A 24,616-nucleotide genomic window follows, 5' to 3' on the forward strand; every position below is an offset into this window, starting at 1 on the left:
AGGCCCTAGGCTACCCATCCTCTTCCTAACATTCACCAGTCCCTTTGCTAGGAGCAGCTGGACTATGGTGCTGCTTGAGGCTCTTGGTTCCCGAGATTTGCCCTTCACTGACTGAGGGCTGGGGGTAACATTCTCCAGTTGTGCCTCAAAATGAGGCTGACAGTGTGTCTGTGGTCAAGGTTTAGAAGCTCAGGAACAGCCTGAGAGACACAGACCTCATCACGTGGAACCAAAGCAAATGAGGCCGAGCTTCTCTTCCAGGGAGTCCCTGGCTTCTCCAGGGAAAGAAAAATGAACGGAGGATCCCCCCTGTGGAGGCTGCCCCTTTCAGGATCCTCTAGGTAGACAGAAGGTGACCACAAGTCACCCTGTCACATGAAGGTTGACAAGGATACAGGAGGTCTGAGGCAGAAGCCTGGGAGTCTCCTGAGAGCTGTGGGGCATTTGCTGGAACATTTGAATCGGCTCAGAACCACTTGCACTGTTCCTCCTCTTTAAATGTTTTTTTCTTAGATTTTGTTTTGAGATACTCACTATGTATCCCAGCCTGGCCTTGAACTTGTAGCAATCCTCCTGTTTCAGCCTCTTGAGTGCACTGTCATGCCTGACCATCATGTGAAATCCCATTACTGGTTTCTCTAAGATTTGTCAGCTTGGTTTTAAGGGGTTAGAGAAGATCCCAGCATGAGCCACTCCCCATTTAGGGCAAACTGTGTGTCACTGCAGTCAGATCACACACTGCAGGACCATCACAAACCCCAGCCTGTCCCATCTTAGGGACAGAAGAGTGGGGTCCCTCACTCCCTCTCTATCCCAGGAGTCAAGGCCACAGTGTCCCAAGATGAGTGCAGGGCACCTCTGACTCCCAGCCCCTCCAACCTTCTAGAACTTACCATGAAGATGATGGAGACAAGGTTGGTAAAATAGGCTGGGAATCTGTCCCTCCAGGTCAGCTTCACCTTGTCCGTCTGCAACATGAAACCATCTGGTCACTCACTGGGAACCAGCCCAGCGGGTGGAAGGGAGTCTGCACAAAAACTCAGAGAAACCTCCAGAAGGTGCTGAGCAAACATGACAGCACAGTGAGAGTGGAAAGCACCCCTGTGAACAGGGTCACAGTGTGACAGAGAAGGGGATGGCCTCAGAGGCTAGGCTTCCTCTATGCATTGGGCATGGCATTGCCCACTGCTCCCTAAGAACTTCGTGACCTGAGAGGGAGCAGCCCACATCTGAGATGCTCTTCTTTCTCTGTAATCTCTTGTCCAGGGCTACAGGTCCTGAGCTGTTGGGCCATTTGCCACCCAGACCATAATAGCTATTTCTCTCTTTGCTGAGCATGTCGGAACATGTGGCTAGCACTGCATGTTAGGACTCAGAGCACTGTAAGGCCATACTGACCTGGGGCCACATAGCTCACAGAGGCTCTCTTGGGACCTGAGCTGGCTGGCCTGGAGGGACCTTAGGGAGCAGTTAGTTGGTCACTAGCTTTTTGGGCCCTGAGCTGGCTGGCCTGGAGGGACCTTGGGGACCAGGTCACTAAAACCCGGGCAGTTTCAAGCATGTGGGGGAGGAGGGGCTTTCAAAGACAAAAACACATACTGGATCACAGCATGCTGGCCTGGTTGGTTGTCACATGGGAGGCGACTCATTCCAGCAGGGTCTGCATGCATGCTCACAAGAAAGCAAGAAGCAATCGTGGACATTTGTGACAAGCATGTCTCCAGAACCCCCCCCGACCCCCATGAAGCTGCATCTGCTCCCCGTGGATCCTTGACAGCCATGCAGTGACATTGCAACACACGGCAGGCTGCAGGTGGTTGGTGAGGAAAGGGGCACGGATGGGAATGTTCCAAGAACACACCGCAGAGGTGGCCAGGGACAGACACAGTGGCCAAGGAGGCCTGCCAATGGTGTCAAGGCTCAAGTTGCCCCAAAACAGACAAGTACCAATTTCACCCCTGCCATGGCTGTCCTAACCCTCTGCTTCCATTTGTTGGTCGGTTCTTCTGGAACATTCCGGCGCTTCTGAGGGTGGGTAGGGAGAGAGAGCACTGGGTGGTGGGATGGGGCCGGGGCACTGCTGATGTTGGATAGGGATGTGGGTCTAGGCAATGGTTCACTCTCTCGAGCACCATGTGCCAAGGCCAAACCAGGCCCTGGGCATTTTAAATAAGTTAACACACAACAGAGACTCAATTCAAGGTCAGCGCAAGGGGAACTACAAGTTTTCAGAATAAAGAATCCAGTATACAGCCCCCATATGCTCCTTCAGAAACACATCAGGCTGCGATTTCAGTGTTTTAGAGCATGGGAAATACAGGTCTGTCGCCACCGCCGTCCTGAGACAACAGAAAGGAGGCCAGGAAGCACTCGAGATGCACAGGTTGACAAGCCAATCAGGGGCTGATCTGGTTTAATAAACTAATTGCACGGGGTTGGGACCGAAGCTCAGTTGGTAGAATGGACCACCAGCCCCACAAACACACTGTGATGTCACATGCCTCTAATTTCAGCACTCTGGAAGATGGAGGCAGGAGGATTAGAGATTCAAGGTTATCCTCAGTTATACAGCTAGTTGGGAGGCCAACATGGGCTTTATAACCATGGGCCGGCAAGGAGGCTCAGCCGGAAAAATTGCTTATGGCCTAGCTGAATGCTTCAGTACCTTAGGAACCACACCGTGGAAGGAGAAAACAGACTTCCTAAGGTTGTCTTCTGATCTCCACATGTTGTGTCATGCACAAATAATGTAGCAGAAAAGAAAAAGAGAACAAAACCGCACGAAGTGATTTTGTTCCATGACTGGGGAAAATTCAAGGCAAAGCAGTCACTAGGAGCCACACGAGATTGGAGAGAGAATGTGGCCATATGAAGACCATGGGCTCAGGGCTGCCATCCTCCCAGAGGCTTGGAAAAACCCTCCTCCCAACAACTGTGTGGCTCTCTCATGATCCAAGAGCTGGGGCTGAAACTGAGCTGGGGTCAGGCAGCTCCCGTTCTCTGAAGTTGCCTGCTGTGGTGCCGTGTGGCGAGTCGGGATCTCCAAGCCTCTGCTGCTTTAGGAATGAGAGAGACGCTTTTCTGTATTCATTCCAATCTTCGATATGTGACTAGAAAGCCAGTAGGCCCACAGTGCTGGGGGTGGGGGTGGGGCTGGGGCTCAGGCTGACTCCTGAGATGTCTCCACCCAGGCTTAGAGCTAGGAAGGTGCCCTAAAGACATGATGGAGGCCTGTAGGGTCTTCTTGGCGGGCAGGGGGCAGGGATGGGACCCCAGACTGTGTATAGATGGGACTGCCCGGCTGATCTGTTAAGTCAGACAGCTTCTGGCTGATGTGTCCAACCAATGGGCCGCATGTGGCCTACCACAGCCCAACATAAAATTGTAAACTTCAAACATTATGATTTTTTCTTTTCTTTCTTTCTTTCTTTCTTTCTTTCTTTCTTTCTTTCTTTCTTTCTTATTTTTTTTTTTTTTTTGCCATTTTATTGGTAACTTGATTGTAAGGTTGTCTCAGCCCTATAGATGACAATGCTGTGCCTCAGTGTCAGAACACCGATTGCTTATATAATTTCTTTCTTTTTGAGACATGGTCTCAGTATGTAGCCCTGGTTGTTCTGGAACTCACTGCGAAGACCAGGCTGGCAGAGTTCTGCCTGCCTCTGCCTCCTGAGTGCTGGATCAAAGGCGTGCACATGACCACATCTGGCTGTGATTACCTTTTGCATCCTTAATTCCTGTTCAGTCTCTTTGGGGTGTTCTGGGAGATGCACCCCCTTCCTTGGTACAAGAATGGGGCCTTGTGCTTGGCCTGCTTGAAGCCTCTACTATAGTCACCTCCATGTATTTGTCAACTATATACAGAGGCTGCTTGGTACCATGAGCTCTGTGCATGGGACACATGACAAGGTAAGAGCCCAGGATTTGTCCTGGTTACTCCAGACGTGGAGGGTGCAACACATCAGCAAAACCACAAGCCTGGAAGAGACTCTTCTGATACCACCCAGTACCAACATGAGCCAGCAGCCTGAAGTTACTGTCTTATCCCACCTTGTTTGAAAACCATGAATAACAAACAGGCCAGTGCCTTCAGAGGTGTGCAAGAATGCACGCTGCACGTAACAGACACTGTTACACGGGTGGCTGGCAGGTGAGACCCTGCCAATCAGAACAAGAGGCTTTGGGGACAGCTTATAATAAAAAGACAGTGGTCTGAAGCACATAATGATGCCCACATCTTCTCTCTATCCCTATGTCCTAGACTCCAGGACCTAGAGACATGAGAAGGTCAGGACTGTGCCTCTACAAATGTTCCCAATTCATTGTTTAACACAGAACACAGGCTGCACCGGGTGGGGCAGGGCCTTCCCAGAAACTAGATCCTAGTGTGACATGTTTGCTGAAGTTGAGGTCATTCTCAGGATACATCAGGGAACAGTCTAAAGAGAGCTCGGCTAATTCTGGCCCTTTGGTTCGATCTGGCCCCTGGTCTGTTTTTGTAAATAAAGTTTTATGGGAACACAGTTGTGTGTATTTGTTTGCCTTTTGTCAACAGCCCTGTTCATGCTACAGTGGCAGAGCTGAGTAGCTGTGGTACAGGCTAACACAGCTTAAATATTTACTCTTTGAGCTGAGCCCTGGTCTTGAGAGAGCACAGAGTATTTGTTAATACCTGTCTCTATCTGGGAACGCACAGTTTTTGCTGACTGCTGGTCATACCTGATAAATGGATAACATTTACTGATTCCTGGTCATACCTTATAAACAAGTGTTTGCTGACCCCTGATCACACTTCAGACACACAGCATGTCATTACAGGAAACAAGCGGTAGGGCCTGTACCTCTTTATTTCTGGATTCTTTTCTCAGTGACTTCTCTAAGACTCTGGCTTCATACTCTGCTCTGGGATGGTCCTGAGAAAGACAGCAAGTCAAGAAAGGATGTGTTAGTGCTGAGTCCATATCCCTCCACATGAGTCCATGTATTTGCCTCAGGAACCCTGGGGACCAGTTCACAGCTGGCTGTCACATCTCCATTGTCAAACTCCCTGTACTTGGCCTGAATCTTGGCCCTGGACTCTCCCTCTCATTAGGAACCCCAAATCAATGGAATGACCAGAGGGTCTGGCCTCTGCTCCTGCAGGGGTCCTGGCTGTGCCAGGCTTCGGTGAACACCCAGTTGTGAACTGACCCTCTGGAACATTCTGTGGAGTAGCCACAGGGGTCAAAAGAGACATAGCAAGAGGCAGCAAGCGCAGGCAGACTGGAGGTGCCAGGCCTCAGGGAGCCCAGAGCAAATCAGCGGAAAGTGCTGGAAGGAAAGACCAGGTTAGGTGAGACTGGGAGAAAGCAGAGCCCAGGTGAGAGCCACCAGGAGACGTCTGGTGGAAAGACAGGAGCATGTGTGTGAAGGTCCCTCTCCCAAGAGATAGGCTAGAGGAAGGTAGAGTGACCAAAAAATATTCCAAACCTTGACAGCTTCCTGCGGGGAACCGGGAATAAAGACAAAAACAGAAAGAACCATTACTGATGTTGTTCATCCGTAGAGCCAGGATGATGATAATGTCCAGCAGAACAGGGATCTGGATGTTTGCCGCTCCCAGATCCCAGTTTTGTAAGCTCGCTGCAATTCTCAGAATCAATGGAGAAGCACAGAGAACAGTGACCTAGCTTCCCCTTGTTCCATCCAGCCTGGGTTCGGACCACGGCATGGGGATAGGAGGATGGAAGCAGCCCCTTCACCTGAGGCCAGCCACTCCCCCAGGACCATGGCCAACCACAGGGCATGAATGGCTCGATTTGGGGACTCACTCAGGCCCACTGGGGTTGTGTGGCCTCAAGGATACATCTCAGAAATAAAGCCCTAGATCTTGCCATGATGAGGTCAAGATGGGGAGTGGTGAGGTGTTCCCCTCAGCTTTCAGGACACCACGGAAGTGTGTCCACCTGGACAGGAAGACCCAGCAGCTTCTTCTATTGAAATTATCAACATGGAAATAGCACCAATGAAAGAGGCCACCTGAGGGGTCAATGGGCCCACCCAGGCCAGAGCACCAGTAATTTGTGAAATGGACTCACTACAGAAGAGGACAGACACTGTTACATGGGTGGCTGGCAGGTGAGGCCCTGCTACGGTTAGCCAAGTAACTCTCTGGGAAGCTTTCTGTGCCCTGGGCACAGCTATGACCTAGCAGAAACCTTTTCAGTCTGGTCAACTGAGGCTTGCTCCTCAGTGCCTATGGGGCAATAAAGGGCACTGGACACAGGCATGTTAGCCAATATACCCCACGACACATAGCAATGATAGTGTCAGATCAGATGAAGTCGGGTACTGTGGTCCCAGAGGCTGGGGCCACAACCTTATAACCACAGCCTGGCTGCCAAGCTGCTGTCAGCATGGATCAGAAGCCACCACAGGTACTCTGAAAGGTGCATGTGGCCAAGAGAGACCAGCAGACTAGAGCTCAGGAGGGTGTGAGCTGTGTGAGTTTTATAAGGACACAGAGCTGGGGCTCAGTTGCACCATTTGTCTAGTATGGTGAAGCCCTGGGTTTAAGCTCCAGCAAGGGAGAGAGAGAGGGAGAGAGAGAGAGAGAGAGAGAGAGAGAGAGAGAGAGAGAGAGAGAAAGAGAAAGAGAGAGAGAGAGAGAAAGAGAGAGAGAGAGATTTGTAACACATCAAAAACATCTAAGGGCCTCACTTATATAAAGCAAGCCGAGCCCTGGCAATGCAGCTGAGGTGGGAAAATGTTTGCATGCATAAGGCTACAAGTTAGATCCCCAGCATTGACTAAACCAGATGTGGCAGAGCACACCTGCCTGCAATCCCAACACTCCAGAGGTAGAGCCTGGAGGGTCGGGAGTTCAAAGTTATCCTTGACTATTCAGCAAGTTAGGGGCAGCCTGAGCTACATGAGACCATCTCAAAAGGGCGGAGGTGGAGAGAAAAGAAAAGAACAGGAAAGAGAAAGATAAAGAAAAGGAAAGAGAAAGAAAACAAAGGAAGCATTCCACAAGGTGTGCCTCCACCCCATAACCCCAGCTCTTGAGAGGCTGGGTCCTGAATTCTGTACTGTAGGAAGTGCAAGGCCAGCCTGGACTACAGAAAGAGATAGCATGCTGCACCAGGCAATGGTCATGCCTCAGCACATGCAGGGAACAGCCTGCTCTTCATCGAGGCTCTTCTTTGGGGTGTGGAGGGACGGTACTCCCTAATGACCCTAACTGGGAATTTCTTCCTGCTGGAGATAGCAGTCAGGGGACTCGGGGGGAGGACCTCAAGCTCCCTGACTCCATGGCCATCTACCACCAAGCATCTTTTAGGAACCCAGCCCTGCTTGCATTTAGTTAATAAAGGGTTTCTCAACCTACCTTGCCTGCAGGCTGAGGGATGGTTTGGATGGAGCACAGAGAGGAAGGCGGCCTGTGGACAGCAGTGACTCCCTGCCCACACCCCACAACACCAGATGTGATGAGGTCAGTGTGGAGAGCCCTGGCCAGCACCTGAGCCCACACTCGTGGGTGTTATGTCTTTGGGAGCATGGAGACGGAAAACACTGGCAGATGGAAAACAGTTGCCCTGGCAACTGAGGAATACCAGGGCAATGAATGGAGGAGCCACAGGAGTCAAGCCTGGGATAGGGGGCTAGTCAGGACTTGGGGTGTTCATGTGAGCTGGAGGAGGTGGCAGAGGGGGCCCTGGAGAGGGAGGACACAGCCACTCACCTCCTCCTCCTCAAAGCCTGTGAGGTCCCAGCGGTAGTTGAGTCTCATCTGCTTCCGTTTCCAGTGCTCCATGAAGGTGGCGGCTGCAGGATGAGGGGAAGCAATCAGGGTCACTGGATAACTCAGAGCCTGTTTCTTCCATGCCACTGGCTGAGTGAAAGCCAAGGCCACACAGCTTCAGCCCTCTCACTGACCCTGCCTGGCCATTGCTTTCCCACTTTGCTGATGAAGAAACTGAGGCAGGTGCAAACTCTGGCCAAGGTAATGCAGCTAGGAAAAGAGGGGTAGGCTGGCTAGCCTCTGACCCTGAATCTTTGGTCATCTTGCTTATTGTTCTCAGGGCCCCTGGGGCACAAGCCCTGGGAGATCTTGAGATCAGAAAAGAGAAGGATTCGCCATCCTTAGAGGCAGGGTGTCCTGTACCTGAGGCTGACGCTGAACGTGCTGTGTGACAGTTTGTTTTACTTGTCAACTTGCTGTAATCTAGAATCGCTTAGGAAAGGAGACTCAGTGGAGCAACTGTGTAGATCAGACAGACTGGCCTGCGGATATGTCTGCAAGGGGTTGTCTTGATTGTCAAAGACCCATCCTGAATGTAAGTAGCACCATTTCATGGGCCTTATAATGTATGAATGAAGGGAGCTAGCTGAGGGCAAGCCTCGGGAAAGCAGCCACTCTCCTTGCCTCTGACTGTGGGAGTCCTGTGACTGCTGTCTCCAGCTCCTTCCTCTGTGGTTTCCCTCGGTGTAACCTAGAATTTCAACACAAATAAATCCTTTCCTCCCTTAAGTTGCTTATGTCAGGGTATTTTTATCACAGCAGCAGTAGAAAACTAGAGCATTATGCAAGGTCGGCCCTGAACCCCTGATTTTCCTGCCTCCACTGCCAGAGTGCATAGGTATGAACCATCACATCTAGATCTGTCTAATATCCCTGACAGACCAACCAAAGTTTCAGACGCGACCTTCTCTAGGAGATGCTGATGACTAACCCCAGCCCCCACCTCCCACCTCCTGCTGAACACACCCAGCGTCAGAACACACCAGTCAAGGGCTGGAGAGGTGGTTTAGTGATTAAGGGCACACTGACTGATCTTGTAGAGGATCCAAATCAGTTCCCAGCATCCATTTGGTGCTCACAACCACCAGTAACTCCAGTTCCAGGGGATACGTTTCCTTCTTCTGGCCTTTGAAAGTACTATACTCAAGTGGGACATGCGCATTCCAGCATACACACATGCATATACGATACATACATCTTAAAGGAAAACACATCAGCCGACCCCTCACAGGATGCGATGCTACAGACATGGCTGGAGCATCTCCCAAGACTCAATTTTGAAATTTTATCACCACCATGAACTATGAAGACAATGGAAGCTAATCTCACTGTGCTATTCAGGGGTGGGGCCTTCAGGCGGCAATTAGTTCTGATAGGTCCCCAGGGTGGAGCCTGGTGGATGAGCCCCTGCAGCTTTGTGAAAGAGGAACAGACATTGCCAAGTGAGGCCCTGCACTGCCCTGTGATGTTGCCAGCAATGAGGACATCCCCAGAGGTGGGCTCTTGACCTTGAACCTTCAGTGTCACCAAAATGAACCTCTTTGCTCTATAAAGTTACCAGATCTCAGAGATTTCATTTTTGTATGAAAACGAACTGACACAAGACCAACCCCAGACTGTATCAGTGATGTTTCTGCCACCTTCTAGGATGATCCCTGTCCATCTTGTGTGGCCTTTCTAGGTATCTAGGGTAGGAATAGGGCCTAGCTCCTCTGTCCATAGTATTCGGCTGGTACCTGGCCCAGACAGGCTCTCCACAGTGACCACTGATGGACGGGTGATTTTATGAACACACATTTTGCAAAGGTGGAAACAACAGCTGAATGTCTGCTGGGAACACTGCTCTCAGAAAGCCAGCAGAGGCAGGGGGATGGACAGCAGTCACAAGGTCACTGGAGCTTGAGATTCTCAGGCTGCCACATGCAAAATGCTGTACCAAGAACTGTCATGCAGAGAAGGTGCGTCCGTGAAACCCTGTGGTTAGTTATTGGCCAGAGCTGACTTCCACTGTTTTATTGAGGAAACTGAGCCTCAATCAGGCCACAAACTGCTCATCTAGCAAGTGGGGACATCAAGATGGAAATAAGATGTCCCAGATGGGAATCCTGGTGGGGTCTTCCTGGAGGAAGTCAGAACCATGAGGATACAGCCATAGTCACTGCTGTACCAGGACAAAGGGAGAAACAGCCGAATGTTCTTTCTTACTACTTTCAAAGCCACACTGGAGAGACGACTCAGGGGGTAAGGGCACTGATTGCTCTTGCAGAGGACCAAGGTTAGATTCCCAGCATCCACAAGTCAACTCACAACATCTTTAACTCCAGTTCCAGGGGACCTGATGCCCTCTTCTGGCCTCTGTGGGCACCAGGCACATGTGATGCACAGAGCTATGTGCAGACAAAACATTCATTCACACAAAATAAAAGTAAACTGAATCCCAGTTTTAGAGAAGACTTAAAGCTGAGTCTTCTAGGAAGTGGGAAATCAAGGGAGCCTGGGAAATGTAGTACTTAAGGAGCAGAAAGGCAGGGTGGGATAGTATTCAAAGACCAGCCTGGACATTCCACTAGGTATGGACTTCTAGGAACTAGAGGGAAAGACTTTAAAGGTCAATGCAAGAAAAAAACCAAACCAAACCAACAACAAAACCAAAAACAGACCGGAGCGGGGTGGCACATCAAATCAAAGAATTTCCGCAAAGTTGAAGAAACCACTGAGTGAAGGGATGGCTGACAGAGTGTCAGTCTGTACAGGCTGCAGGCTGATCATCTGCAGTGACTTTAGATGCTGGCTCAACCTGGTTGAAAATAGGCAAATTGTGGGCTGGGGATGGAGCCCAGCTGGTAGAGAGCTTGCTTAGTGTTCAGCAAGCCAGATTCAGTCCCCAGCACTGCACAAACTGGGTACAGCGCGGCATGCCTGTGATCTCAGTACTCCGAGGGGGAGGAAGGAGAATCAGGTCATCCTTGTCTATACAGTGGGTTTGAGGCCAGCCTGGGCTAGTGAGCCTGAAGCGGGTAGACAGGCATGATGACTCTTGCCTGTCATTCCAGTACTTGCAAGGTTGAGGCAGGTGGTTCACCATGAATTTTAGGACAACTCGTGCTTCAGTGTGAGTTCTTGTCTCAAAAAAAGAAAACAACAATAACAATACACACACATACACAAAAGTAAAACAAACAAAACCTGGGAGCCAGAGATTGAGAGCTCTTTCTGCTCTCACAGAGGACCTGGGTTTGGTTCCCAGTGCCCATATGATGCCTCACTGCCATCTGTAATTCCGCTTCTGCTCCAAAGGCTCACACATGTACACAGCACACATAAACTCACACAAGCGCACAGTACACACATGCACGAAAATGAATGAATGAATTAACCGAAAAACCCAAACCAACCCAAACGGGCAAAGGATGTGAAGAGAATTCTCAAAAGGAGACATGCAAATGAGCTACAGTAGGTTTATAGATGGGCTAGCCTCACTTGTCACCAAGAGGACCAAAACCCACAACCCACAATGAGTGAAACAAAAGATACATAAACACAGAACAAAACAAAAAGCAAAATCGTCCCCCATCACAGTCAAAACAAACGCTATCAAAAAAAAAAAAATAAGAGAGAGAGAGAGACAAATGTTAAGTCACAAAGAGAGGGAAATGTTTGCTTAAATCTGGTTGGAGAGGAATTCACAATCTGTTCAAAGCACAAGGGGCCTCAGAAACCAAGGGCCAGGGCTACTACACCATCAGCCCATCCCCCTACCAGCTGTCTATGCCAGGACAGTGCCAGCCCTGAGGGAAGATCCCCACATGCATACACAGGGCAGTGCTGTTCAGGGCAGCTAATCGCTCACCAAGTATGCATGAGTGGATGGGTAGATGTTGAGCAAGAATTGGGTACATACAGCTGTGTCTTAGTCGGACATAAGGAAGTGAAACTCTCCTGATGGGACCAGGAGACCGTGACGAGAAATACAAGCAGAGGAATGGAGGCTTCGGAGAGGCCATCAGAGGCCAGGAGCAGAGAAGGGCTGGGGGGTCTGGGTGCCTTCTGGGTCCTGGAACAGGTCTGGTGTTCCATGACAAGTAGGTGATTGATTGCTGTCAACATCTTTGTGTTGTTTGATTCTGAGAGCCAGAAGTCAGGACTGCGGATTTCCTCAGTACGGTGATGTGTAAGAGGCCTGGAAACCTCAGTGCTGGGAGTGGCCAAACCTCCTTCTGGATTCTAGAAGGATTCTGTAAAACCCTTCCCTGCCCATGTGGATGTACCAGGGGGACAGGAACCTTGCTTTCTGAGTCTGTGGGAGGAACCAGGCCCCAGAATAAAGATGCCTCTACCCTGGGGCATGGTACCATGACAGAGGCCAGGGCCAGCGCACCTCTACCTGCCCCTGATGTCCCTGCTTCTTATAGTGTTGGTGTCATGGGCTTTGTCTGACATGGCAACACACCAAGATCTCAGGCAGCATGAAATGGCTGGGCTCCTCTCTGCCACCCCCAGTCTCCACCTCTCTACACCCAGTTCCCTGACCTGCTGGCTGCAGTCGCTGACTGGCAGTAGAGTGGAGGCTGGCTAACCTCGTGTCTGTGAGTGTCAGAAATACAAGGAATGAGCCCATAAACAAAACAAAACAAAACCAGGACACCGAGGCTTGGGAGGCATCACACTGTGCCCCAGGGCAAGCTCGGAAGAGGATTCTGAACTGATTCTGGCTGACCTTAGGGTCTGTGCTCAGTTACCATACCAGAATAATGCTGACAGATACTGGATTTCCTTAAGGGAAAAACAATCATAGCCATATTTTATATGTCCAAGTATTCAAGCCCTCTCTCTGTTTCTCTGTCTCTGTCTCTCTCTCCCCCAAGGTCTCTCTATGCAGCTCTGGCTGGCCTGGAACTCACTTATGTAGAGCAGGCTGGCCTTGACCTTACAGAGTTCCTCCTGCGTCTCCTCGCAAGTGCCGGGGTTTAAAGATGTGCACCATCATACCAGGCTGAACACATCCTCTTTCCAGGCAGAAACAGAGAAGCAGAGAGGTTAAGTAATTTGCCTAAGCTCGCACAGCTGGTTCTGGAACGCTCTTTGCTTGTTTAAAGGGAGGTGTGAGGGTTCTAACCTGCTGGGATCCAGGCTGACCAAGACCCAGCCATCCTCAACTGTGGTGAGAAGTAAACGTTTAATATCAAAGTGGAAACTGCCTGTTTCTTTCATATGAGCCAGAGGCCAGAGCTGGTGCTAGGAGGAGGCTGGGGCTCGGCCTCCTGCGCTTGGCCACAGGCCACAGGCACACTATCAGCCAGGCTGCAGGCATTGTACTGAGATGGAGCAGAGGTGAGACTATGCTCAGATGAGGCTGCAGGAAGGGATCAGGGAGGCTCAGACAGAGGTAGGGTCAGACCTCAATGCTGGGCATCAGATCAACGGAGAAAAGTCCCTTCCATGTGGACTGAGCAAGGGCCGGAGGGAAGCTGACCACTCATCTTCCCAGGGTACTCCTGTGGTCCACTCTCCCACAGTGAATCCTGATAGACGCTTTCCCCAGCGTTTGCATTGCACACCACACATGCCGTCACATAACAGCTGAGGCACACAGCAGCCTCCCACACAGGCTCCCTTTTACCCAACCCCCAGGGCCACTGAAGCTGGGATAACACACCCCACTTCACAGACACAAACTGGGGCAGGGGTCCACTCGGCTCTTCTCTATAAGTGGTGAGACCTGGACCCTGATCTTGTGATGTCAGCGTGGCTTGTGGAGAGGAAGATGTCAGCACACAGGGCCTGAGCCATGCATGGAGTCCAAAACAGCAGGACCACCACCCTGGCTTGGAGTACAGAGACTGGCAGTGAGGAGGATGCAGGCCAGGACCGGAAGAGCACGGAGCCACAGTCCTGCTTCCTTAAGCATTTGTTTTGGCTACAGTACGTTACACAATTGTCTTCCCATGGAGGATCCAGCACTGGGTGGTGAGTCTCTGGACCTGCCTGGATCAGACCTTGAGCTCAGCATGTGAGTGGCCTCCACTAGCCTCAGTTTCCCTAGCTCTAGAAGGGCTCAGTGTGCATCTTGTGGAGCTCAGGCTGCTCCCAGCAGTCCTCGGGTGGGGCCTGCTCTTACCATCCAGCCACTCTGAAGGACACCTAGCGTATCAGTCAGCATGACACGGGTCAGGGACTGAGATGATGCAATTGTTCTGGTGGCCCCGAATATGAAAACATCTAAACATTTACGGCAAATCTTTCCTCGGGCTCTGGGGATTTGAAGTCAGGTCCTCATGCTGTACAAAAGTGCTCCTGCCGACCTGGCCATTTCCCTCTCCCCAGCTTTTTAAACTTTTAAATACTGGCTGAGCTGCGTGACAGCATATGATGGCGTGTGTCATAATTCATGCATTAGCTCCCTGATTCATGTAAATCCTAGATTTCTATGTGGAGGTCACCACCCTCAAAGTGCTGGTGTGGGTAGTGGGGGCACTGGGACCCTCGAGGACAGGATTGGTGCCCCAACTGAAGAAATCCTTATTGTGTGAAGACAGAGTGAAAGGGGGGGGGGTGCATCTGTATGCCAGGAGCTATAGAGTCTGGGTCTCCCCGCTGTTGGGGCTTCAGCGCAGACAATGGTACTCCTGCATTTTTACATGGGACCCTACCTACTCACCGCTGAAGTTCAGCCCAGGACCTACGACTGGCCTTTTGATCCCAGCAGACAGTCGCATTGTAACTTGCGGTGATGGGGCCCAGGCTGGGACAACACTATCAAATCTCGGGCTCAAATCTGACATGCCATTCAGCAGTGCCTCCAGACCCTACCACCGGGCAGAAATCACCGTCCTTTGTTCTGTGTGAGGCTGACAGACAAGTAAGGCCTGTGATTATTCTATAATGTCAGAAAATTGACAGTGGCAAATAGCTAAATGGGCTCAAAGTTGCTCAACGTGACATTTCATTCTGAGTTTTAAGATGTCAGACATAGCAGGCAGGAGCCGTCGGAAGCCAGGGTTGCTGAGCCCACGCCAGTGAGGCGGAGATTAAAAAGCAGTTTTGAAGATTAAAACAGCAGTTCTGGGAGCCTCCTCATTGCAGCCCATGGGGAACAGTACGGCAGGCCCACCATTGTGCAGAGCTGGGAACAGCTGGAGGGCAGGAAAAGGCCTCAATGGAAGGAGGGATTTGGGGAGAACTAATCCTTCAGAGGGTAGTGAATGGGTAATTGATGAGGGATTTGAGATCTCCGCTAACGCAAAGGGCCCAGGATGGGTTTTCCTCGTATTTTCACTACTTCCCACAGCTCCCTCCTGTGGGCCCCTCTTGCTTCTTTGCTTTCGACATAAGCTTCCTTTCTCTGAAGCAAGGCCTCACTGGAGGGGGTTGGCTTTCCCCTCTTTTTTTTTCTTTCTTTCAAATGGGTGGGTGTGGAGTTAGCCAGCACTTGCTTTTCTTCTTGATGGACAGGCACACAATGGAGACATGCTGGTGAGACCCCAGCCTCAGGAGAATGAAAGCTTCTAGCTGCTCCTCTCCAGGTGCAGAGGAACAGGGTCTCAGAGAGAGGAGGCTGACAGACTCCCACCATCCTGCCTGGAGCAAAGAAATTCTGAAGATTCCTGTGCCCCTCCCTTTGGCCATCAGACTGTTCAAACAATGGACCCCAAAGCATTGGAATTTTCCCAGGAGTCCCATGCTGGGGAAGAGAAAGGCTGAAGCCTAGTGCCAGACAGGGGGAGCTTGTTTCCCAGGGACCTCCCAGAGTTCTGAGAACTTGTCAGACCACCTTGCAGGAGAGACTGGAGCTGAGACAGTGAGGGGTGAGTGACGGGCAGGACCACACCTTGACCAGGACTGCTTAGCTATGCGCTCCTCCTGCCCTCTGCTTAAGCCTGAACCTCATGTCCAGACTCTAAAGAGGGACTTGGGGGTCACTATTCCTCTTTGTCCCTCTTCCCAGTGTGGCCTCACTGAATGACTCTCCTCCCTACCTTTCACTGTTAACTTAGCTGTTTAATTGGTCTGTTGGTGATGGTGGCTGAGCCTGGCTGGCTAGAGCTACCTGGGCCCAGGCTCAGCCCCTGACATGTCCTGGAAAGGTAGAGGTTCAGGGGAGTGGCTCACTGGCTGCCCCACCATAGGCACACATTTAATGAGAAGGCTCTCATTCCCAGACTGTGAGCTACGCCGGGCAGCTCCGGCCTGTGTGCCCTCACTACCAGCTTAGCGCATACATCTGCTTTTCCAGGAGGGCACCCTGCAGGGGCTAGGAGGACATTTGAAGGTCAAGGTGTAAACAGAGCCCTTACTTGTACCTCAGAGGCAGACAGACAAGACAGGCAGGCAGACAGATGGATGCAGAGCTGATCTCCAGCAAATCACTTAGCCTTCCTGTGTCTCAGAGCCCTCAGTAAAGAATACAGCCCCAAATGTCTGCAGGTACAAGGCAGCCTACCAACCTTGTTCAGCACATGGGTCAGACATGGTGTCCAGGTGTTTTTTTTTTTGTGTGTGTGTGTGTGTGCTGGGGATTAAACCCAGGGCTTCATGAAGGCTAAGCTCAGGCTCTCTCTCTGAGCTGCACCACAGCCCTAGACATTCCCTTTTTCCCCTTCCAGACAGAGTTTCCCAGTGTAGCCCTGGCTGTCCTGAAACCCACTCTGTAGCCCAGACTGGCCTCGAACTCAGAGATCCGCCTGCCTCTGCCTCCTGAGTGCTGGGATTAAAGGTGTGTGCCACCATGCCCGACCTCTAGAAGTGCCCCTTTAAGCAAGCTCCCTGAAGAATTCTGGAATGGTAAGTCCTATCCTCACTGGGAGGAAAACAGACAAACAGCCCCTGCCCCATGGAGTACAGAGGTATGAGTGTCCTTTCTATACATCTTCCCTGGGATGGCACCAAAAACATGGCAGGTGGGTGCACACACACACAGGCACACACACACACACACACACACACACACACACACACACACACCACACACACATACACACACACACACACACACACACACTCTCTTCCTACTGCCACATAGCTGTTGGAGGCAGCTGTGACGAATCCCTGAGCTGCTATGTATGTCACCAGGCCAGTAAGCTAGAGATCAACTTGGATCAAAGTGACTAATCTGACAGTGTGCTCTGTGTTTGTGCTGGGGTGCCACTGTGGGACTGCCCTAGCTGAGCAGGGTTTGCTCCCTCCTAGGGCAGCAGCAAGGGGGCAGGAATGAGGGGCAGTGTTCGAGAGATGGTATAAGGGAGACAGTGGTCAGAGTATGCAGACTGTATGGCCATGACAGCATACATCCCCATCCTCACAGGCAGGAACCAGAAGCAAGAGGATTTGGAATTCAAGGTCATCACTGGCTATACATCAAGTCTGAAGCTAGGTGTGAGCTTCATGAAACCCTGTATTAAAAAAAAAAATCAAAATAAGAAAAAGAAAAAAGAAAGACACCACGTGCTGCCTTCTCTGGAATGGGGCAGGGCAGGTGCTGTAGGGAAGACGGATGGCTTTGTGCACATGGGAGAGTTAATCCACTACCTGTGACAAGGACTTCATTCACTGTTGGTGAACACTTCTCATTCTCAAGGTAAGGCCGTTTGGGTGGAACCTGGGTAGGGACCCTTCAGGGGCCTGTAGGGCTGGGGCCCGGTGATAGATTGCAAGCTCAGCCTTTATTAAGCTGGCTGCAGGAGGCTCTGCTCCCATCTCTAGCCCACCCCCAGAACCCCCAAACAAACCAGCAAATGAACAAATCCAGCATCTGCTGTGGCAGGCTGTGACTTCCATATCTGGGCTGCAGCCAAGCCCCCGTCTCTCGAGATCTCGGGAATGATTAAGCTCAAATGAAGTGTGGGGTCACACAGACACCTCCTCTCCAGCGGAGGCTTCCTTCCTCCTAGGGGAGCCTCCCCCTGGAGGCTGCTGCTCCAGCTTTAAAGGGGGCCGAGGCTCCAGATGCTCCCCTCCTACCATTCTTCCTAGAATTCTCTAGGGACAGACCTCTTATCACACACAACCTTGAGGCACACCCTCCCGAGGCAGGCAGCAGCGCACCCCACGGAACGTGGTGGATCCAGGTCCCCCGTGGATCTGACATCCATCTCAGAATGCCCTGGCCATTGTCCTCCAGTGCAGTTGAGTGTCACTGGTGGACTTTCCCTGTCATTTATGGCCTCTGACTCAAGTGTAAGATGGGAAAACATCTATGACCCCACAACCCAGTGTTGGCTTCTGGTTCCTCCTAGCAAGAACATGAAGTTCTTTGGGGCAGGTCTCTGCTGGCCTCTCTAAGATCCCTTTGACACGCTCCCACCCATTTCCTGCAGCAGCAGGCTCCTTCAGTGTCCTGCACCTCACCCCCAGGGCCTTTGCACATACGGTTTCCTTAGAATTCTCGTTGTTAAGTCTTAAGAGCACTGCACACATCTGGGCTTGCTTCTTGTGGTTTCTGAGGTGATGAATACTTAGCAGCACCCCTTAGATACTGACTGATAGTTCTCTCAAGAGACTCTGGCAGCCCAGTGATCACCTTGTCGCTGCCCCCAAAGTTCTGGGGCTATAGACACACACACACAGTCGTGATCATTTTTTTTTTTTAAAAAACAGGGATGCTGGGGATTTGAACTCAGAGATCCTCAAACTTGCACAGCAGAAGCTCTTACCTACTGAGCTGTCTCCTGAGCCCCATTCTGTGGATGCTTCCATAGGCGTTTTCTTGAGTCCTCTCCCACCCCTCAATATTCCAGTGTCAAGTGGCAGCAACCATTCATGGAAGGCCAGCTCTTCGTGGAACATGGGCGGACACTGTGCCTGTGGCCTGCCTCCTCTCATCATATTCCCTGCTTATAGAGATGAGGAAGCTGAGCTTCAGAGGCGGACTGAAAAGTCTGCCGGGCCCCTACTCTGACTCTCACCCATTGCATGTCTTCACTGCCGTGCGCTGCCCTGCTGTATGACTGCCTCCCAGCCGTGAAGGCCAATCTGAGCCTGAGCTGCCGCTGCTGCAGGACGGGCACCAAGTGGGCACCAGGTGGGCACCAAGGAGAGATGCTCAAACTGGGACCTGTAGGTAGATAGGAGACTGTGGGCTGTATGAGTATCCCGGTGACCGGGAGGTTCTCCGGTACATCTTTGAGAGCTTTTTCCTGTTAGTAGGGAAAATCACAGGCCAAGGCCGCATAGACAGGGAAGGGACCCAGAATTACCCAAAATCATCAGCCTATTGGTCTATTATGGCTTCCCACAGCCAAGGCTGTCCTGGCCCTTGTTCCTACCCTGCAACCAGTCAGCCAGTTGAGTCCTGAATGGGTAAAGTGGGACCGCTCTGACTCAAATGCCACCTATAAGGCTATCATAGGTCAACCCTAGAGCTTTCCACCTCTTCCAGGCAGCCCTCTTGCATAACCTCCACCAAGTGGCCGGGCCCTTCCTTCTCATACCTTTCCCCATCAGCTGGGATCCCTGGAGGTGTATACTCAGAACCTGCAGCCAGTGTGGGAACCAACTGCCCCTGTGTGGCATATCCCCTGCTGGCAAGGCTGTGCAACGACCTGCTTGCAAGGAAGGGCCCCTGTCTCAGTTGCTGTCAAAATCATCTATGGGACGCTAGGGAGCTTGTTTGGGGCAAAGATTTTGCTGTGTAGGCACAAGGACCTGAGCTTAGTCTCTCCACCCATATAAAACCTGGGTGTTGTGGCACATACTTGTAATCTAAGTGCCTAGGAGGCAGAGACAGGAGTATTCTCCAGAGTTCCCTGGAATGCCAGCTGGTCTGGCATTACTTGCTGAGTGCCAGGTCAGTAAGAGACACTGTCTCCAAAACCACAAGCTGGGGCTGGTGAGGTGGCTCCCTGGGCAAAGGTACTTGCCACTAAACCTGACAATCCACGTGACCCTTGGGACCCATACGGTGGAAGGAGAGAACCAGTTACTGAATTTTGTCCTCTGACCTCCACACACATGCCATGGCTCCTGTGCACCCCTCTACACACATACAAAAATAAACGAATAAGGTGTAACACAAAATCAAACAACCCCCCACACCAAGGACAGCAGACAGCTCCTGAAGATCAATATGTGAGGCTGTCTTCTAGCCTTCACGCACATGAACACGCATGTGCGCCCACCCACACCAGCACCATCATCACATCACCACCACTACCACTACCACCATCATCATCATTATCATCATCTCCACACACCCAACAGCCACACTTCCCAGCCTTGCTGGTCTCCAAAGCTGAAGTCTGGCTGTTGGGATTATAGTCTCTGTGGTGAACAGCCAGTTGTCTCTGATCAGGCTCAGGATTGAGGACTGTGGTTTCATTTGGCCATTGCTGTGCAGAGATGGGTGGCCTCAGACAACTCATGACCCCCTAGGTGACAGTCTCCAGCAGGCTCTCTCAGAACCCTGGCTATGCTGACACCTCTCAGCCAGGTTAGAAGAGCCTTGCTCATTTTAGACACAGTGCAGACCTGTGGCCATTAAGGCACACTTATGGGATCCACCTTCACACGAGGGATACAGACCTGTAGACCATCGGACTCAAAGTCAGAAGAGAGTCTTCCCATCCTTGCCATGTGGGTGGCCTGAATCGAAGGCTCCACTTACCCCAGAGGGCCATAAACACAGAGAAGAAGACGGTGGCGGGGTTGTCAAAGAGGTGACTGGCGCGGGCCGTGGCACAGGCTGAGCTCATTTTCCAGTAGCTGCAGGTCTTGTCACACAGAGGACACATGGTGATGTTGTGTCTCTGGTCACACATCTCCATGCTGCAAGACAGAGGTGGCCTCAGGTTCCCAGGTGGTCTCAAGTCCTCAAGTCCCAGTCTGCTTTCCAGGGACCATGGAGGGTGGGCATGGTAGTCACAGTCAAGGCATGTTGGCTAACTGAGGCCACTCTGTCCCTCGCCAACCCTCCCCACTCCCTGCCACAAGGTTCACAGGCATGCGGCTCATGCCTGACCATGAGTTTCACGGCCCTAGGCTCCATCTGAGATCCTCAACTTAAGCTCCCATGGTTTTGGGGAAGAGTCCTGGGTTGTCACTTGAGCAGAACCCTGATGTTTCCAGGTCTGAAAACACCCACCCATGTCCACATTCTTCTTGGGGCAGAAAGGGGCACCAGGGTGTCCCCACTGGAGTGAGCCTTTGGCTGGTAACACCTAAGGCCAACACTTCTGATACCCCCATAGCCCAGGATCCCCAGGCAGCCTTCCTATTGTCCCCAGGACCCATCAAAGCTGTGCTACATGCACAAAAGCCAGTTTTAAAAAATATGGTCAGGCTTGGAAGCCCAAGGGAAGGATGGTGTGAACAGCAGCCGGGAGGCTCTCACTGTGGCCACACTCAGGCTGGGTGACTCTTTGGTAGCACTGGGCATCATGCCATGACCCTTACAGGGCACACTGGGCAGCTAAAAGAGAGGAGAAAGGGTGCCAGGGACTTCTCTCTTTGGGTGGCTAGACTCAAAGGAGCATGCCTCCAAGCTGCCAGGTCCCCAAGCATCCTGAGGCGTTCACTCAAACACAGAAGGCTCCAGGGGTGGCAGGTCCTGGTCACTGAAGCGCACAGAGTCAGCTGGGTTCCTAGGCAATGCCCTGGTTGAGGTGAGGACCTTTGAGGCCAGGGCACCTGGGCCTTCCCCTACTCGTGCTAACACATCAGGGAATTTACAAGACACCAGCAGAAGATGAGGACTGGGGCCTCATCACTAGCCTACTTGGTGTCCTCTGATCTGGCCTGGCACTGGGGGCTGTCACATTACAATCCCACTTCACGGATGGGGCGCAGGAACCCACAGAAGAAAATTAAATTCCTTAGGGCCACACAGCATGGTGGAAATTAAACCCTGATCTCTGAATGATAGCCCTGTGCTTGGACTGGCTCTCAGGGTCACAGGTCCCCTGCTGAGGTCAGGCTTCTGGGCTGTGTTCTGCACTGTCCTGTACTCTGTGACCACACTCAAGTCCTCTAGCTTCAGGCTCAACATTTCCGGAAGATGAGAAGGCCCAGAATGCTGTCCTCTAGCCACAGCCTGCCGTGAATTCTCCTTCCTTCGAACTTGGACCAGACCCTGATCTATAAATAGATGCTCAGGCTGCAGAGCTCATTCCCAGGGGTCAGATGGCCATTGGGAGAAAGCTGAAGTGAGTATTTTTGCTTTTTTTTTTTTTCAGATTTCTGGATCCTCATGAGTTTGTGTACATACTTGTGCTGGCTCTTCTTGGAGCCCTCCCCAGTGCCCAAGGCAGAGGATACCAGCTCCAATCTCATTTTGTGCATCAGGGGTACTGGTCACTCACCACAGACATGCAGATAAGGACAGGCTAATGGCAACCAAGGCAGTGGTTTTGGAATATCTGGGGAGATGTGATGAACACGTACACATGTGGGAGAGGGGTGGGCATCCGAGGAGAGAGGAGCCATTTGCTATGAGCCTGCTTTCCAGGGACCATGGAGGGTGGGCATGGTAGTCACAGTCAAGGCATGTTGGCTAACTGAGGCCACTCTGTCCCTCGCCAACCCTCCCCACTTAGAGTTCTAAGTTCAAGTCTCGGCTCTGTCGTGTGTGTGTGTGTGTGTGTGTGTGTGTGTGTGTGTGTGTAGTCTTAGGAAGGGTGCTGAGTCCTGTTGCCTCGGTATCCCATTCTTCCTAGATGAGCTGAATATGAGGGACACCAGGCTGTTGGGTTGCTGGGAAGGTGAAGTAAGATAGACCAGAATTCGGGGCCCATTCAAGGGCCGGTGCAACTTAGCTCTAAGGTGGCAACAGCTGTCACCATCCTCCTGGGGCCTTAAATTAGTACAACTTTACCAGATGCCCAGGACCTGGTCCTTCAGGGCCCATGTCTCTCCTCTCACCGAGACAGATGGTCAGGCAGCATGACCTCAGTTGTGACTGGCCCCTCTCCCTAGAAACTGGTGGATGGAAGGCTGTTCCTGCTGGGTCAGCCTGTGTCCCAGGGCTGTCTGTCTGCTTGGCTTAGGACTGGGCAAGGCTAGAGGGCCCGAGGAGTGGCCTCCAGCACAGGGAATGCCAAGGCACAGTTCCACCCACCTGCTTGCCTGCCCACCCATGAGTCTCTATGGCTTGTCCTTCCCGCTAGCCTCAGCTTTCAATAAAAATGCCAGCAGCCAAACAAAAGCCCTTTTTCTGGGGGCCTTAAACTCCGCCAAAGTCAAGAAATACAGCCTGAAGGTCCAGTACTTAGTGAGGGTTGGCGGGGCAGGGTACACGGGGTGGCTCACCACTGGCCACCACTCCCCTGACCCGATGGACTCCAGGGGGCACTACATGCCTCTGGCTGGGGCAGAGGCCAGGGTCGGACAGGCTTGGGCATTGGCTTTGCCCCTAGATGATCACTGCTTGTCTTACTGACCATGTGACTGAAGGAGGCTGAGCTGCCAGAGTCAAAAACCTTGGTGCTCTCTGTTAAGAGTCCACACCCTGAGCTGGCAGAGCGCCCTCTACTCAGGGACATCATGGAAACACCCCCACTCCACTTCCTGTGTCTCACAAGCTTTGAGCTCTGGCAGTTGACAACCAGCCTTACAACCTCCAAGTCTCAGCCGTTTTCACCCACCCCATCAGCAAATCCCAGCATGCACTGCATTATCCTTGCATTATAAAGCCTTGCAACATCCATGCAGACATAGGGACAAGCTTTCTTCAGCTTGGGACTGAGGGAACTGGGGAGCGAATTTGGGTGGCTGTCTTAGTCACATACTAAAACATCACGAGAGGGGCTGGAGAGATGGCTCCGTGCTTAAGAGCACTGACTGATCTTCCAGAGCCCAAGCTCCATGGGACAACAGCTCGCAACCCTCTGTGACTCCAGCTCCAGGGAGATCTGTTGCTCTCTTCTGGCCTCTGTGAGTACTGCACACACTTGGTGCACACACATACATGCAGACAAAACACTCATATACACATAAAATGAAAGCACCACAGAAGGCAAACTGGCCAGATAGGATCTTTTTGGTCTGAGAAGGTCCCGCCTTTTCCCCGGCTGACAGACACAGGGCTCTCTACTGATTAGAAACAGTGGTGATGCTCCAATCTGCAGCCCCATGTCAGGGAGGAACACTTCTGAGGTCGTGCAGCTGGTCACAGGGTTGGGCCTGCTCAGATGCTCCGTGCGGCCTCAGAACAGGGTGTCCCTGAGTATCGGGATTGCTCATCTCCCGTACAGCCTGGGACTGCTGCCTACCTGGGGATGTTTTCATCCACCGTGGCACATCCGTAGAGAAAGACGATGACGCCCACAATCGAGGCGGGGATGAGCATCTGGGTGTAGGCTCCAAGCCAGGCGAAGTATAGGCCAACCTTCTCTCCAAAGTATTTCCTATGCCAAGAAACACAGGGATGCGCTCACATCCTAGACCATGGGACACATCATGTGTGTGTCCCCCCCCCCAGCAAGGAAAAGCACCAACTGGCCACTGTTTCTCCTGCCTGAGTAGTGGAGAGTGAGGCTCTAAGATACCTTATGAGACTTGGGGTCTTTGTACATACTCCTACTTACCCATTTTTCTTTCTTTCTTTTTCAGTAATAAATTCGAACCAAGGTCCTCACACATGCTAGGCAAGTGCTCCACCACTAAACTATAACCCAGAGCACATTTATTCTCTCTCTCTGTCTTCCTGCCTCTCCACTTCTTCACCTCTCCGGTAGCCAAGGCTGGTGTCAAGCTCATGTTACAGCTGAGGATGACCTTGAACTTGTGGTTCTCTTCTGTTTACCTTCCATGTACTGGGGCTCCAGGTTGCATTGCCATGCCCAGCTTACACTGGGCTGAGCATGGAACCGAGGTCTACAGGTGTCCTAGGTAGGCACTCTGCTG

The 24,616-nt window shown here is 51.8% G+C and overlaps 1 protein-coding gene across 3 annotated transcripts in view; it reads right to left on the reverse strand.

Annotated features, from left to right (window-relative positions):
- Ano1 (anoctamin 1) overlaps positions 1-24,616 on the reverse strand; it is a 151,224-nt gene that overhangs the window by 29,041 nt on the left and 97,567 nt on the right. For 2 of the 3 annotated variants that reach the window (XM_060383301.1, XM_060383295.1), the window contains 5 exons: positions 23,983-24,117; positions 20,382-20,542; positions 7,724-7,806; positions 4,842-4,913; positions 894-968 (listed from right to left, as the gene is read on the reverse strand). In XM_060383301.1, the coding sequence (XP_060239284.1) occupies positions 894-968; positions 4,842-4,913; positions 7,724-7,806; positions 20,382-20,542; positions 23,983-24,117 (526 nt within the window). Of the gene's footprint in view, positions 1-893; positions 969-1,947; positions 2,026-4,841; positions 4,914-7,723; positions 7,807-20,381; positions 20,543-23,982; positions 24,118-24,616 lie in introns of all 3 variants that reach the window. The other variant, XM_060383291.1, reaches the window with a different exon arrangement.

The sequence above is a fragment of the Meriones unguiculatus genome, chromosome 1, assembly GCF_030254825.1.
Source record: "Meriones unguiculatus strain TT.TT164.6M chromosome 1, Bangor_MerUng_6.1, whole genome shotgun sequence".
NCBI classification, from domain to species: domain Eukaryota; kingdom Metazoa; phylum Chordata; class Mammalia; order Rodentia; family Muridae; genus Meriones; species Meriones unguiculatus.